The sequence below is a fragment of the Terrapene carolina genome, unplaced genomic scaffold (genome assembly GCF_002925995.2).
Source record: "Terrapene carolina triunguis isolate 2854851 unplaced genomic scaffold, T_m_triunguis-2.0 Scaffold67, whole genome shotgun sequence".
In the NCBI taxonomy this organism is placed as follows: domain Eukaryota; kingdom Metazoa; phylum Chordata; order Testudines; family Emydidae; genus Terrapene; species Terrapene triunguis.
The window spans coordinates 45,557,759-45,574,701 of NW_020664418.1; the positions used below are offsets into that span (position 1 = coordinate 45,557,759).

The following is a 16,943-nucleotide window of genomic DNA, read 5'->3' on the forward strand; positions in this document are numbered from 1 at the left end:
ACTGCCGTGCTTGGGGTGGCAAAATACATAGAGCCGCCCCTGCCCCAGGGAGCCTCTTTTCCTCCACGCAGACTGAAAGGACCAAACAGCCCTGGCTTCAGTATTTCAAGAAAGCTGTGACAAGTATGATTAGTTCAATCCAAAACATCCATGCCACTTCCCACCCCTTCAGTGGACAGTACCAGAAATGACACAAGCCTTGGATACAGAATCATTTTCACCTACCATGGAGTGGGTGAAGAGGGGTAGATTTCTGAAGGGTACCAAGAAAGGTCTTTTGCCCTGTGTAGTTGACTGTCATCAAAAATGCTGCATTAGTGCCTCCTCGAGAAACTCAGCATGGAAGGAGCTGGTTTTTCATACAGCACTCTCCCAGAAGATGGGGGTTAATCTATCAAAGTATGCTGTAATCCGCAAACCTCACCTTTGAAGGCTCTGCCTGTAATTCTGCTCTCATTCTCTTACTCCTCACTCTTGGACATTGTGCATGACCACACCTGATTATAAACTCCTCAGAGCAGGATCTGGGTCTGCCTGTGGGTTTGTACTCCTACACGATAAATTATCATGTTCTTAACATTTCCAAAGTCTAGGGAAGTGCCTGGGCCCAAACCAAAGGCCAGGACCCATCACTCCTTCAAAACTACTGTTACGTATTAATGGGTCCTGATCAGTGGTAACGTCCCAGAAAAGAGAAACTGTCCCTGTGGCCAGTTCAAATCAAGAAGGCCACTCAGTGCAGCGCAGCTGTTGAAAAAGCTCTCAGACATCAGGCTGGATCAGCAACGGGAGAGAGAATAAGGAAATAGAATGACATTGCTTTCTTCTACTTCTCATGTCCTTCCACCACAATCATCATTTTTTTCCAGTGTTGGGCACATGATATGGCCTGGTCTGTAGCCCTGGCACTATCTTCCATGGTGCATGGTTCCTCCCGGAGCCAGCAGACCAAAAGACGTTCCATGGTTTGTATTTCACTGCAGTCACATGCATGTTGGATCAGTGGAGTAGCCACACTTCCACATACTGACTTTTGATCTACCAGCTCTTGTTCGGAGGGGATTTAAACATCTCCAAGTCAAGCCCTGACACTGTATAAACCAACTGTATGACCTGACTTAAATAGTGAATTGACTTTGGGCCACGTCAGCTCCAGGAAGATGCAGCAGAACATTCCAGAAAAGGGTCAAGAGAGTGATTAGTGTTTGGGGAGGGAGTATTTGTACCAGGAGAATGGAGGCAGAGATGGACAACTGGAAGCTCCTGTTTACTCTCTCTCATAACACGAACGCCAGAGGTCACTCACTGAAATTAAATGGGAACAAATTTAAGACAGATAAAGGGAAATACTTTATGCAACGTGGAAATAACCTATCAAACTTACTGAGACGGGATATTAGGAGCTTGGTGAGACTAAAATAAGAATGAGATAGCCACATGAACAAGGTGTGCAGTTACACTAGCCTGGACAGTATTACAGAGATGAGCAATCCTCATGCTTCAGGGTATGTGCTGCTTACTAGGTGGGGTCAGACAGTAACTTCCCCTTCTGCTTCACTGGTTCACATAATTCGGTGCCCTGGAGCAAACCTGCAGGTCCAAAGCCCAGCGCCGCTCTGACACTGCCAAGGCAGAGGGGAGAGAGACGGGAAGCATAGGTGTGCACCTCTCGTACCACAGCAGCCATAGTGAGCACCAGGCAAGCAGCACGAGCAGGCTGGGAAACAAGGTGTCCTCCCTGTTCCAGTCTAGCAGGGCTGGTTGTCAGCTATAATGCCACAGTGGGAGGTAAAGTGAGGGGGGAAGTGAGAGTTGGGGGGGGGGGCAGCAGACTCTCCTCAGCACTACAACAAAGAGAAAAATCCCCCTCCCCACAGCCCCCAGTCCTTGGGAGAATAAATCTAACTAATAATAAAAAATGAGCTCCCTTCAAATACTTTTGATTTATTAACCCAACGTAGCTTCCAGTCCAGGATTTCAAATTAGACCCGAGTCTGCTATGAGTTCTGGGCCCAGCTGTTCTCTCAGGGATTTCCCTGACATGGGGAAGTGCTGGTTTGATCAGTGCCCTGGGGGAAGCCTTTGTATTTTATTTTTAATGCCAGACATGTGCCTAGAACGGCTGTGCTGAGTAGATTTTATAAAGCCTCCCAAAGAGCTTTCCGCGCATTGCTCTGCTGAGCGGGGTTAGAATCGCTCCTATTTCCTGGTCACCGAGCCATTTCTAGTTTCTAGGGATGCCAGATGCTGAGAGAGTTCTGAAGTCACCTTGGCCTTGTCGACACTAGGAAAAATTGGTCATGAGTCACCCCCAGTGCAGCTCTCTCTGCGGTAGCCGGAGTGTCAGATGTGGTATAGACAAGGCATGGACAGGGTCACCGCTCTCTCAAGACGATTCTCTCGACCTTAACTTTCTTTCCTTTGTTTAACCTTCTACACCCAGCCCACACTAATCTCAGCCCCAACACACACGAATTTAAACTTCATATGGAGCAAAAGGGGGGGGGAAAAACAGTGTCTCCAGTGCACTCGATTATCCACACCTTTTTAATGCCATACTCAAAAGCCTGTTTGGCCAATTCACCAGGTCCATCAACTGTCTTCCCATCATCATCTGGCCCCCAGCTTGCGCTGTAAATGTCAATGTAATCGGGTCTGATGCCAAGCGACTTTGCTTCAACAACATCTGTTACATCTCCATCTAACATACGAACGCCTAAAAGCACAAAAACATTAGACGTTAGGGCTGAATGGCTTTTATGAAAGTGCCAGGATTGCAATCAAAGGCCTTTGTTAGAAGCTGCTGAGAACTGAAAGGCTTGTAACGCCTTGAATAGCTGAAAACAACGCCAATGTGGGTACCCTAATGAGCTCCGCCGCGTGAAGTTCTTATGCTATTTTGGAAACCTTTCCCCCCTCTCACTTTTCTCTCTCTGTGTTGCTGATTTGATGGAAAGGAATTAAAATGATACGTCATTTGGAGCGCTCTGGGCGTTCCGCTGCCCGAGCAGGATTCAGAAAGCAGCCTGGTCCAGAGTGAATCTAAACATTTCCCCAGCGTCCCTCTCTCTAGAAGTAGTAGCACTCACAAAGTCACACTCGTAGAGTCCCACATCTGCTGGAGAGAACATGCCTTTAAAATTCTTTCAGTCATAACATTTCTCTGTTAAAAACTGCCCCCCCTTTATAATTACAGTTAATCAAATCATTCATTCTGATGCCTGGAAGACATTCATTAGCCTGTTTCCTGAATACTCACCAAAAAGCCCCATCTGAGAATGCAATAGGAATGTGTGTGACGTTAGTTCATGCACTTTTATCTAGCAATAGTTACACCAGGCCCCAAAATGACACAGTCTGCCAGCTTTTGATCAGGGACAAGCTAACTGCTTCCCAAAGAAAAAGGGCAGAAAGCATTTGCTAAAAAGTAAACGAGACCATTTCTAAGGCAGAGAAATCGCTCATGCGAGCCTACTGCTCAGTGAGCAATGTGATAGGGGTGACTGTATGGGAGATTGTCAGGCTTCACTTAAGTAAAGGATGGGCATCCTTGGGAACTTTAGAAGCCCCAGGATGAGATTTTCAAAGCCAACTAGGGATTCAGACACACAATTAGAGCTTTCAGAGTAGCAGCCGTGTTAGTCTGTATCCGCAAAAAGAACAGGAGTACTTGTGGCACCTTAGAGACTAACAAATTTATTAGAGCATAAGCTTTCGTGGGCTACAACCCACTTCTTCGTAGATGAAGTGTTTTTGGTTGGAAAACCCTGATTTGTTGAAATGGAAAATGTTTGCAGAAACATGAGTTATAATGAAACCTTTGTCAGGATGATTTCTCGGGTCCAGGATGAAATTTCTGGTCAGAGAAAGAGGGAGACAGCAGAATAGCCAGTAGCCCCATGGTGGGATATGAATGCCCGAGGTTCAAGTTCTTGCTCTGCGCTGGGCTATTGGCTGTTCTTGGGTGGGTGGGTGGAGGACTCTTTCTTTCATGAACAATTTCAAAAGGCCTCAGTTTCGTACCAACGTGGAATTCAAACAAATTCCTGCTGCCTTGAAATGTTTCACAACCTAGAATTCTTGTCTTCCAGCCAGCCCCATACACACAGCTGGGAGCTGTCTCTCTAAACTCCTCTGGTGGCTTTGAAAGTATCAACCCATGTTCATATCTCCTGGAAAAGATGGCGAGAATTTTATTTGTAACTGAATAAAGATTCATCAGTCCCTTGAAATCAAGATGAAAGTCAGAGAGAGGAGAAAATCCAAACACAATATCCAAAATGCAGTAGGACAAGCAGACCATTTGCAGTCTAACCTCACCTGGCCATCTGCAAATGCCAGCAAAGTTGCCCAAGAGATATGGTGAGGGGGCAAAACCTGACCACTGGAAAAGAAGCCTTCTAAAGCTTGACATCAAGATGCTCTAACTGCCATGCTGAAGAGGAGGAAAAGTGATAGCACATTTCAGTCCAGCTCTTTATCATCATTTTTCTTGAAGTCTTCCTCACACCGATACATAAGAGACCTAGGTTTTGGAACAGTGAATCACTGTGACTGTGAAGACTAATTCAAATAGATCAGTGTTTCCCAAACTTGGGACGCTGCTTGTTTAGGGAAAGCCCCTGGCGGTCCAGGCCAGTTTGTTTACCTGCCACGTCCGCAGGTCCGGCCGATCGTGGCTTCCACTGGCCACGGTTCGCTGCTCCAGGCCAATGGGAGCTGCTGGAAGCGGCGTGGGCCGAGGGACGTACTGGCCGCCGCTTCCAGCAGCTCCCATTGGTCTGGAGCAGCGAACCGCGGCCAGTGGGAGCCGCGATCGGCCGGACCTGCGGACACGGCAGGTAAACAAACCGGCCCGCCCGCCAGGGGCTTTCCCTACATAAGCAGCGGCCCCAGTTTGAGAACCACTGTGCTAGAGACAATGTTCATATATATCGCATGTTAATGGAACATTAGGCTAGGGATGTGTATACATGTTGCCTTTGACTTGACACATCCCCATGGAGATGGAAGAGGCTGCGTCTGATCACAGAGGTTATCCAGTGAGGAAAGCCTGACCCCAGGTGAAACTGGAGTGACCTGTGTACCACCCTATGGGAACAGAGGCTCCAAGGAGGTTGGGTGGGACAAGGAATCAAGAGGGAGTCCCGGTCCCTCCCCCACCTCTCTGCTAATGAGACCTTGGGGCAACTGGTTGTCCTCAACCTGCCCCCGCACCCCTTACCACAGGTTCAAAGCACAGGCAGAGCGCTGAAAGCAGAGGAGAGGAGTCTCCTTCCCTCAGTGCCAATGCCACGGCATGCAGGCACAGTCAGGAGTGATTGCAGGAGAGCCGTGCTCAGCTCCTGCGGCCCTGCTGGGTGTGTGGGAGAGATGCCTCAGGCGGAGCTGGGTCAGGCCCAGGGAACTCAAAAGCCGGTCTCTCTCTCACCAGCAGAAGTTGGTCCAATAACAGATATTACCTCACCCACCTTGTCTCTCCGGTGATTTTAACGGCTGTTGGCACTGGGGTGAGACACGGATTTTCATAAATTCATAGATTCCAAGGCCAGAAAGATCCATTGGGATCACGAAATCTGACCTCATTTTGTGTCAAGACTTACGTTTTGAACTCCTTACACTAGGTTTTGATACTAAAACAGCCCCAAGGAGGGACATTATTGAAGGAAGAGAGCCTGGCATGGAGAGTCTTTGGGGTACCTGAGAGGAGGAAAACTGGGGCTGGGTGCTCAGAGCCCCCCATGGTAAGAGGGGGCAATCAGAAGGCAGCCGCCCCGGTGCACATCAACAGAGTGGTCAAAAACAGCTCAGAGCCGTCTGTTTCCTTGATGCTCAGTTAGGCCTGGTCCACACTAACCCCCCACTTCAAACTAAGATACGCAACTTCAGCTACGTGAATAACGTAGCTGAAATCGAAGTACCTTAGTTCGATCTTACCGCGGGTCCAGACGTGGCAGGCAGGCTCCCCCGTCGATGCCGCGTACTCCTCTCGCCGAGCTGGAGTACCGGCGTCGACGGCGAGCACTTCCGGGATCGATTTATCACGTCTAGACAAGACGAGATAAATCGATCCCAGAAGATCGATTGCTTACCGCCGGACCAGGAAGTAAGTGTAGACCTACCCTTAGTTTAGTTTAGTAACTCTGTTAAGTGGCTTCATGTCTGAAAGGTAGCACTGGATCATTGTAGTGCCTACTGGAGCCAGCCAACCAGACGCCTATTTATAAAAATGCACTTCCCTTGCCACATTTATTTTTCTTAAACCAAACAGATGCAGACAGATTTAATTACCGTTGCAGCTGCACTCTGGACTACAGGCAATTCAAATATATTTTTTCTAACGCCGTCTGCTGCCAGCAGGGAACAATCTCCAAAATACAAAGCAAAGGAGCAAAGACATTTACCAAAGCTTCCTTTCTTTGTCAAGTGAACTAACAAAACTGAAGCGAACCCTAAAAAGTAACCCCTAGGCAGGGCTAGGTTTTATAGCAGCATTTTAAATTTCCTAAATAGCATGGGCAGGTGACAAGGAATTGGTTTTTTGCATGTGCTACACAGGTGCTTATTATTCAGACCAAACAAGGTTTTTTCAGTTAGCTGGTCACTATCACACCTTAATTTATCCTGGATTGACAGATGTGAGGGAAAACAGCGTTATCACATCACTGTTACTTTATCTCACACATTATTCATTTTTAAGAGAAAACCTTTTGTAGCATCATAATTCGAAGCACTAAATCCTTCAGGCGGTGGGAGGAAAAGCTAGCTTTCAAACTCCAAGCCTGACCCGGCAAGGAGCCAAGCGCTGGAGTTGGGGGTGCCTGGCACCTTGCAGAATTGGGACCCAGCTCAGCTCGTGATTGGATGACTCTTCTTCAGAGCGACATGGCCAGCACTACATGTAAGAGAAGAAGAGCTGGAGTAAACAGCAGCGTTGGGACAATGTAAGCCATTCGCTGGACTACGCGCATTAGGTGTAAGGCAGGTCAGGCAGAGATGCTCCTCACATCCACTTCACTTCTACCTGGCCTTTTGGCTCAGATCTTGTCATTTAATATCTGACAAGTCCTGTAAGGGGTGAAGGTGAAGCTACATCCCGGGCCTGGCGGGGACACTCTGCCCATCTGGAGTGTCTATGAACCAATGAAGGATTTGCCTTTCGTGAGTCTGCAGCGAAAAGATGGGCACGTGGAGGAGGACTGGGACTAAGGAGATCTGAACTTAATTCCTGTCTTAGATCCTGTGTGACCTGGGGCAAGTCACAATCTCTCTGTGCTTCAGTTCCCCATCTAAAATGGGGCTAATAATACTTGCATGCCTCACAGAGGTGTTGAGACATTTGCAAGCCACACTGGCAATGGTATTGTCCACACCTACATAGATGGCCTAAAAATAAGCTGTATAAATTCTCCCTTTACTTTGTTCCCATTAAAGATGTTGCCAGCTGTGCACTTGTATAGAGGGAAAATATCCCCTCAGTCTCATCACATAGCAGATCCAATATAGCTAGCCGAGCTAGCAATCAAACCCAAATTTATATAATACTGCAGCAGGATCTATAGGTTATAGAGCAGGGGTAGGCAACCTATGGCACGGGTGCCGAAGGCGGCACGCGAGCTGATTTTCAGTGGCACTCACACTGCCCGGGTCCTGGCCATCGGTCCGGGGGGCTCTGCATTTTAATTTAATTTTAAATGAAGCTTCTTAAACATTTTAAAAACCTTATTTACTTTACATACAACAATAGTTTCGTTATATCTTATAGACTTATAGAAAGAGACCTTCTAAAAACGTTAAATTGTATTACGGGCACACGAACCCTTAAATTGGAGTGAATAAATGAAGACTCGGCACACCGCTTCTGAAAGGTTGCCGACCCCTGTTATAGAGTTTGGAAGAAGGAAACCAAAGTTAACTAAAAGACGGGCAGGAGAGGGAAATAAATCAGCTATTTCCCACAGAGTAAGCCATAAAAGTTTCAGAATGCAGGCTGTAAAGAAGAGAAGGACAAAAAGAAGGTATGCCAGGATCACTGTTCGTTTATTGAGCAGTAATGTATTTTGCCTACAGCAAATAAACAGCAATGCAAGAGCAATGAAGAACAGCAAGTAAAATGAGATTGTAGCTTTCTGAGTGTGACAAATAGGCCTCCCCGACAAGTTTTGCTCATTAAATCGGGAGTTTATTTTAGTAATCCATCTAGAATCACTTTTGCTAAAGCGACAGCACATTCTGTTCCACAATCGGTAACTCTATAGGGTTCGGTTTCAAAAAAATTGACCCAAACCTACAACCTCAAGCGGTCTGCCAGTTTTATTGTCTTGGTCGACAAAGCGTTCCTGGTCTCCCCAACATGCGCACACATGGAGGCACTCATTAAAGAAGTCAAATTCAAAAGGGAGCCATGCATTTTTTATAAAGCTGACAAGTAATTCCTGCCTCCATAGTTATTAAGGAGGGTGCGCTTGAAATATACCATGTGCATTTTAGGGCCTGATCCTGTAGGAGGCAGAATACCTTTAACTCCAGCTGCAGTCGATGGAAAGGCCCTGCCTGCTTGCTTCCACCAGGCAATCAGCATCCTCAGTTTGCTACAGCCTCGATTTATACTGATGGCATTAGCGTCTTTCAGTGCTGCCTGCTTCACAAAACAGGGAATTGTCACAAGTGCCTTTAACCAGTACAGAGTGCCAGTGAACGTACCACACTTGCATGGACAGCGAACATTTCAAAATAGGGTCTGCATTCGTTCCCCTGCATTGGGATCACAGAGAAATCAGATGTGCCATGCACACGGACACACGTGCGTGGACACACCCATGCAGAGAACTAGACGGACACTCTAAAGTTAAAAAGAGAGATACTCCTGTTCCGGGGTGGGGTGGGCGGTCTAGTGGTTGATTTATTGGACGCACTCACTCGTGGAATCATGGAAATGAGACTTCTCTCTCACCTGCACTCTGACTAACTGGAAGATCAGGCATCTCCTCGCCACTCACATCCTCACTAGGGCCGGAAGGCTCATCGTGAACATTTGTGTCTACGTATCTCAGGAGAGCTCCTTCCTGCTTAGATAGGAAAGCTTCCTTTGCTTGCTTGCTTTTTCTGAATGCTGCCCCAGAGGGGCGTTTTCTTCTTTCACTCATGACTGCTGTTCTGTGCCAGCTATAGTGGCTCTCAACACTCAATTGAAGGGGACAAATAAGCAGGCTGGTAGCAGGGCCTGAGTGAGGGAAGAGATCAGCATCTTAAGGGCCTAACTGGCTCCTACTACTTCAGTTGACTGCCTGTTCACCTCAAGTGGGTTCAGGGAAGCAGCAGGAAACAGGAAGCTCCCCGAGAAGCTGGTGTTAATCAGTCCAGGCTCCTGAGGGTGCTAGAGAGGTACATAAGAGGCTCCTCCTTCTCTCTCTCCCCGCAGCTCCAGCTGCTTTCTGTTATTCCCTCTCTCCTTTTCTCCTGCCTGCCTGTTATGTGTCTTGTGCCCTCCTTCGTCCAGCACAGCACTCCACCATCTCTGTGCATCTAGAGCAGAGAGAATACAGATGCACCAGCAGCGGACACAATTTTCTACACTCGGGGTCCTAGTGGCGTCCCCCCCCCCCCAAACACACACACAGCCTGGCACCTCAGTTCGCCTCATGGTAAGGCCAGCCCTGGGCAGGAGACAGGACAGTCCAAGGGGGAGCCTTAGAAGGAGGTGGATGTACCTGAAGAGGCTTAATTCCTTTCTCCATATCTGAGCTGAAGCAGAGGAGAGACTGGGTCAGGACCACGTCTACCTACAGGTGCCCAGGTCTAAAGCCTTCCTACCATTAATACGAGTACTAAGCTCACTCCTCTACTGCTCAGAGGGTAACAGAGCATGGGCCACATCTGCCCTCTGCAAGGTGTCAAATAAGGCTCCTAAAATGAAGCTGATGGGGAGGTTCATGTCCCCTTGCTTGAACGAGCTCTGACTCTGCAGGTTCTTTCTGTGTCAATGTGGTGACAGATCAGCCCGGGGGGAAGGGGAAAGGACCTTTTGGCAACTGATTTACAAATGAATTTTCCTGTAGATTTGGTCAGCGGCTGCACACAAAGGTAGCCTGTAATACGCGACAATTCCAGCCTTCGTTCTAGCCCATTTGCAAAGTCAGCCCCACAGATTCCCTGACACTACATGTCGTTGACACTGTAACTACACCACTCCAAGCTGATTAGATTAGTGTTTGGGGTAAGTTGATCCTTTAAAATGCTCTAAATCTGAATGGTTCATAGATATGCTAGTGCAAACGAACTTCATGATTCTAATTAGCATCATGAATCCAATTGTACTGATAATGATTCGTTTACTTCATTACTGTTTGTTATTTGTATTACAGTCGTGCCAAGGTCAGGGGGCTGGTGGCCCATTGTGCCAGGGTTTGTACAAACGTCCTTTAAAAGTAAAAAAGTCATTTTCAGTTATTTATTGAATATATTTCGTTAAATGGAAATATCAAGTTCCTGCGGGGAGGGGAGGACAGGAACATCTACATGTATTTAATTAACTAGCGACATTTGCTGTTGCTCTGCAGTTGGCTCTGAGAAGGAAAAGGTATTGAAGTGACACAGGTAGCTGGATCAGACTGTTCAAACACTGGGTTAGCAATTTTACCCACAGCGCAAATGGGCAGGCTGGCCTGACAGCTAGTGCACCGGGAGATACTATATCCAACATGCTGAGCATTCAGGAGAGTAGAACATGGAGCGTCAAAAAACTGACGCGCTCTCTCTGCAGCAGGAGCACCCTTTTCCAGCCCAGGTTGTGCGTGCAAGGAAAGTGAGAGCAACTCTGATAAACACAGGGCCGTTGCGGAGATGGGATCCTACTGCAAACCATGCTAATAGCTCAAATTTCCATCTGCCGGAAAGGGCAGCCCCCCTCCTGTTATGTGTTCTTTGTCTGCAAGGGCGGGACAGAAAGGGCCTGAACTCCGGGTGCTTGGACCCACCTGCAGCAAGGGACGCATCTCTGAAAATGACCAGCCTTCAATATGACCAGCCTCTGTGTCGACAGGAATAGCAGCAATTGTTTCATCCATGTGCTCCCCCACTCCCAGTTTCTAAAGAACAATATGCTGGTCTCCACATACCAGTAGGGGGAGGAGGCAAAGAAGGGATGCAGGGAAGCAGAAGTGTAAGCAGAGTCAGAATGAGCTCTACCCTGACATCTGGCGGTGAGCTGTGGAAAAGGACTTCAGGGGCTGATCTAGTTTGCAGGGTCACACCCACCCTGCCTAGCATGATGGGACTGCTGGCCCAAATGGTCAATTTGGCTGCTGTGGGATCCCCAGACTCTTTGTTATTGGGGCAGGAGTAATAAAGTGTTGTTATCCTGGTTGTTTGAATCAAGGACAGTAGAACTGTACTTGGCATTTTATGACGGAGGGACTCGCCCTCAACTAAGTAGCACTCGCTAGACAAGGGACATGGGTTCCAAAGCCCAGTGAATTGAGAGAGAGAGGGGCTAGGACAGGTATGGGTAACTGAGGGCCCCAAACACCACTTTGACCTCTCCATGGTGTAATAATAGAGCTAAATTTGACTCAGTTAGGAGTCTTGTTACATACTGCAGAGCTGAAGACACGGATTCTGAGGTCTAAGCATTAGACCTACTTTGGACTAGTGGTTCTGAGTGCGCCAGCACTGAGGCCCCCTACTAACAGCTGACATCACCGAGAGCTGAAATCACTAAAGAGCTGACGTTACTAAGAGCAGAAATCACTGAGATCTGTGTTAAGGGAAGACAAGTTGGGTGCTAGCAGGATGGCTAGCAGAGAGGAGCGGCTAGCGGAGAGGAGTGGATAGCAGGGCGGCTGTCAGAGAGGTGCAGCTGGCAGTGAAGACTGCAGCAGAACCTCATGGAGAGGCGTGGCAATCAGCCGTCAACCCGAGCAGCGAAGCATGTAAGATGCCCCCCATATCTCCCCACTTCCACCCAGGCTGGGAGGTAAACTCTGCAGATAAGCTTCTGAACTCTGGGGGCTGCACTGACCAAGGACAGAAACTGTGGAAGGGGTGACTGTTAGGTTGCTGGACTTAAGACACTGAGGGGAAAAGGACACTGCCAAACTTACTTGGGGGTGGGTCTTTTGCTCATGGTTTGTGTTATGAATCCTGTTTGTGGTGTTTCCCCAGCATAATGCCGCATTGTTTCCCTCCTTTATTAAAAGGCTTTTGCTACACTCAAACTCTGTGCTTGCAAGAGGGGAAGTATTGCGTCTTAGAGGCGCCCAGGGGAGTGGTATGTAATTGTCCCAGGTCACTGGGTAGGGGCTCGAGCCGGTTTTGCATTGTGTTATTGAAACGGAACCCCTAGATACTGAACCCGGCCCTTGTTGCTGCCAACTCTGATGGGCAGAAGGGTTACAGAAGAGAAGAGCAGTTTCCTTTAAGGGAGATTTGAGAAGGATGTGTTGGAAAGGGGACACGTGTGGTTGACACAAGGTGAACCGGACCTCTATCTAGCTCCAGAAAGTGCATGGTCTCCTGCTGACTTCATAGGAACATAGAATCATAGAATATCAGGGTTGGAAGGGACCTCAGGAGGTCATCTAGTCCAACCCCCTGCTCATGGCAGGACCAACACCAACTAAATCAACCAATCCCCAACTAAATCAGACTTAGGCTTCTCTATAATCAAGGGACCACAGATGTCCCAATACCACTTCAGCCCCACTGCACGTGGGGCCAAAGGCTATGCGTCCTCTGCCTAAAGAGATAGGTGAGGCGGGCACAAGAGGGAAAAGAGAAAGGAGCCAGAATGAGGCTGTAGAGAATAGGAAAGAAAGGAGGACAATGGGGGTACATAGGAAGGAAAAGGGGTAGGAAAATCAGGACAGGGGAAAGAAACCCAACAGGAATAAAGGAGCTGTTCCCCCCTTCTACTCACATCCTACCCTACGTTTCCTTTGGAAGCATCCCAAAAATCCTCTCCCAGCCAGCGCAGCCCCATTACCATGTTCCCAGCAAGCTCAGAGGCAGCATTTCCACTGAGTCACTAACGAAGTGCTGCCGCCTGCTAGCAGCATTGCCAACTCCTAAACAGCTGGAAGACAGTGCAATGCTGGAAAGGCGCTCACCTGCCAATCTGCATCCAGGCCTCTCCCTGGCGTGCAGTTCCAGCAGCCGAGTGGAGGGCAGCGAAGTGGGATCGCACAGCTGTGAGAAAACCGCATCCAATTCCCTGCTCCACAAGTTGCACTTACATAATGGAAAGTGGCAAGCGGCTTGCACACAGCAGTCCCTGAGAACAGTATTTTATAATAGCCTTGCCAGTAAAATCTATTGCTACCAAGGCAAATTACAAAGAGTCCAGAGACTGAACCATGCAGCGAGACAGACTATTCTGAGTCCTAGATTCCAGGATTTAGGTGCAAGAAGAAGTGAAAACATTGGCAGGAATTTTCAGACAGGGTCTGACTTGATTGAATACATTCCCAAAAGCCTATGCAAGCTTTGTTTGTTCCATTTAGGACAGGTTCTGTAAAAGATGCAATCCTATGTAAATCACATGTTGGCTCAATTTTATATTTAAATATGGAAAAAAATCCAGGAGGATCATACAGGGAAAAAGCGTGGGGCTGCTCCTACAAACTCCAAAACTGGTCCTTTACCAAACTAAGACCTAACCCTGTTCTTTTGACTTCCCCGGTCAGTTCCAGTTGGAAGGCAAACATCCAAGCAGCCCTGATCAGCCCCTCTGAATGATTACAAGTGGAGCGTTAATCTCTGATGTGAATATTGAGCCGAACTGGGGTGTTGCCGCTTCCCTCATTGAAGCTGGTGCAGCTGACTACCAATGAGAAGGGGCCACTGGTATAGCTGGCTGCAGGACGACAATTCTGTTTGGCAGCAACTTCTGAAGTTTTGACATTTGTTTTCGTTCCACGCTGGAACAAACTCAAACCCTTTGGGAAGTTTCTGGGGACAGGGAGTCATGTCCTAGTGCCCACTCTTGGATCGGGGTGTGTGCTCCCATTCATCCTGCGGACTGGGGCCCCGCCTGGAATGTAGCCAACCCAGGTTCAAATCCTGGCTCTGACTGATTCAGACCAGAGCTTTTCGTCCCAGATCACTCTGAATCAGGTAGGGCGGGCATTTGAACTGGGTTTCTCACATGCCAGGCCAGTGCCCTAATCGCCCGGCTAGAGAGTGTGAGAAATCTCTCGCTAAAAAACAAACAAACAAACCACAAAGAACCCCTTCCCACTGAAACCGACACATCTTGGGGAAGGGGTTCCAACCAGCTGTAGCCACCTGTGATTTGTACTAACCAAGGATCTACAAGATGCAGAGGGCACATTGTCAGCCATGTCCTCAAGAGCGGAACTATATAATAATAATAATTAATGGAGATATCCCATCTCCTAGAACTGGAAGGGACCTTGAAAGGTCATTAAGTCCAGCCCCCTGCCTTCACTAGCAGGACCAAGTACTGATTTTGCCCCAGATCCTCAAGTGGCCCCCTCAAGAATTGAACTCACAACCCTGGGTTTAGCAGGCCAATGCTCAAACCACTGAGATATCCCTCCCCCCCTAATTCAGCAGCTCCCCAACCTCTTCACAGAAATACGGCTCCACTGTCGGGGGCAGGGGGGCGCTTCAGGATCATTCTCAAGGACATAAGGGCGCCCCGACAATAAAGATCCAAGGCTTTAGCAGTTCCAGACCAGGTCACTGCTTCAAAGCCTCATTGGCCCCCTGTCAATCTCAGTTCAAGAAATCACAACCCACCAGTCCAGACTGGCAAAACTATAGGTCCAGGAAATAAAGGTATATAAGTAGCAAACCACACACAGTGAGAAAGCCACAGCTTAGCTTCAGCCTTACCTCCTATTCTTGCATTATACGCGATGCCCACGATACAATTAGAGTTGTTTGCTTTAGCTGCAACTTGTCCAGCACAGCGGGTGCCATGTCTGAAAAGAGAATTTACAGTCAGGCTACACTTCCATGTAAATAACTGACAGCACAGTCACACACACATGTGGACCAAGCGTGTGTATGTATTGTATGTGATACCCAGTGCCATGACACCATTGCTAACAGTCACATTGCGGCTTAAGCTATTTGCAATGTTGTATCCCATCACGTCTCCCTCTCTCATTCTACAGTGATGTCATAATGCACCATCTGCGACATCTCCATCCCTCCTCGGGTGAGCTCAAACCCAGGCTGAAGACTTCCGCAGCAGACGAAACTGACTCGAGAGTGCGGAAGCTTTTTATTAAAAAAAAAAAAAACACACAATAATGGCCAGGGGAATAGAGGTAATTAGGGGCCAAGTAAATTGCTTTTTTGTATTAATGTTTCCTTTTCAAATGTGCCGCCATGTGGAAGTCCCACTTTAATTTAGGTTGAAAAAAAGTGTGACAACGTTTTGACATCTAATCCACTAAATTGGAAACGTGCTTAGAGGCTTGGCATCATTAAGGGAATTCACAGATGGTGATCCTTAAAAAGAGTTTTTGGTTAGTCCTTTTAGACTAGAGGACACATTTCCAGTCAGCTGTTCAAGGACTCCGCCACACGACTCCCATTAGCAGCAGCAGAAGTCACATGAACATTAAACCCCTGAACATTCACCCCCTCTCTGTTCACAAATTGGCCTTTAGAAGATTCCCCCTGTATGTGGCCCATTGTGCACAGGGCGGAGAATAGACTCATTTGTCTTAAATGGTAGAGCTGTTCATTTTAGAAAGACATTTTGGGACACAGGGCATGAAAAGTCTATTGGCATTTGTTTGATAGAAAGTTACTTGGCAACTGATGTTTACATGAAGAGAGCTATGCTGTATGGTCGCAGATGTGTATACGCTACATTAGGAGGACAGAATTATATTCAAATAAGGAGTTCGGGGCGGGGAGTTGAGCTGACAGAGCACGGACAATTGCTATAAAAAAAAATGTGTGATTTTATATAATCAGTGCTGTGGCCTCACCAGGATACCTGCCACCTTGTCTCAAAAAAGGATATTGCACAGCTGGAAGGGATTTAGAAAGGGGACAAATAAGAGGGGACTTGATAAAAATATATAAAATAATGAATGGTCTAGGGATGGTAAGCTTCTGTTCTCCCAGTCTCAAAACGCAAGAACAAGGGGGCAATCAATAAAAAGGGGGCAAATTCAAAACCAATAAAAGGAAATACTTTTTCACAAAACTCATAATTAAACTGTGGAACTCACTGCCACAGGAAGTTGCTGAGGCCAAGAATCTGACAAGATTCAGAAAGGGGTTGGACATTTACATGGCTATCAAGAATTTCCAGACTCATCCTAATTAACAATAAGAATTTTGGAAGGGATATTAAATCTCATGCTTCAGGGTTAAAGCAAATCTTTATTAGAGGTCAGCATGAAGGGGGCAGATGATCCAACGTCTCCCTATTAGAGAGTTCTAACACCCTCTTCAGAAACAGGACTCTGGACTAGATGGCCCAGGGGCCTGATCCAGTCGAGCACATCCCATGTTCTTAAGAAGTGGGCAAGGAAGGACAGTGTGTTGTTATCTGAAGACAGTGGGCGACATTAAACTGATGCCTACATGTCACACGTCTTCCCCCCTTGGAGAGGGAACTGCTCCAGCTCACCTGTGCCTCATTCACAGCCTTGGTGGGGCCTGATAGAGGGCAGGTGTTACCTTATAAAGAGCCAGAGAGGAACCAGAAACAGAGAGAGGAAGCTCGGGAAACTGCAAAGAGCGAGAAAGGCTCCTGCAGGGAAGTCCCTGACACCAGGGGAGTTTGGAAGCCAGAGCCAGAAGGCTGAGCTCCAGCCAGGTAATGCCTAGGAGTGATGGCTGAATCACAGGAGGCTCTGAGGCCCCTTGGGAAGGAGGAGATGGGTTGGGCCTAGTTTAAAACTGGGGTAAACTACCAGGGGAAAGCAGGGCCAGCTCCAGGGGTTTGGCCGCCC

General features: G+C 47.8%; 1 protein-coding gene across 1 annotated transcript in view; it reads right to left on the reverse strand.

The window, feature by feature from the left end:
* The window catches only part of PCSK6 (proprotein convertase subtilisin/kexin type 6), a 121,872-nt gene that overhangs the window by 60,500 nt on the left and 44,429 nt on the right, over positions 1–16,943 (reverse strand). The window contains exons 6-7 of the mRNA XM_024214306.3: positions 14,857–14,945; positions 2,544–2,716 (exon numbers count right to left, since the gene is read on the reverse strand). Coding sequence (XP_024070074.2) covers positions 2,544–2,716; positions 14,857–14,945 — 262 coding nt within the window. The remainder of the gene's footprint in view (positions 1–2,543; positions 2,717–14,856; positions 14,946–16,943) is intronic.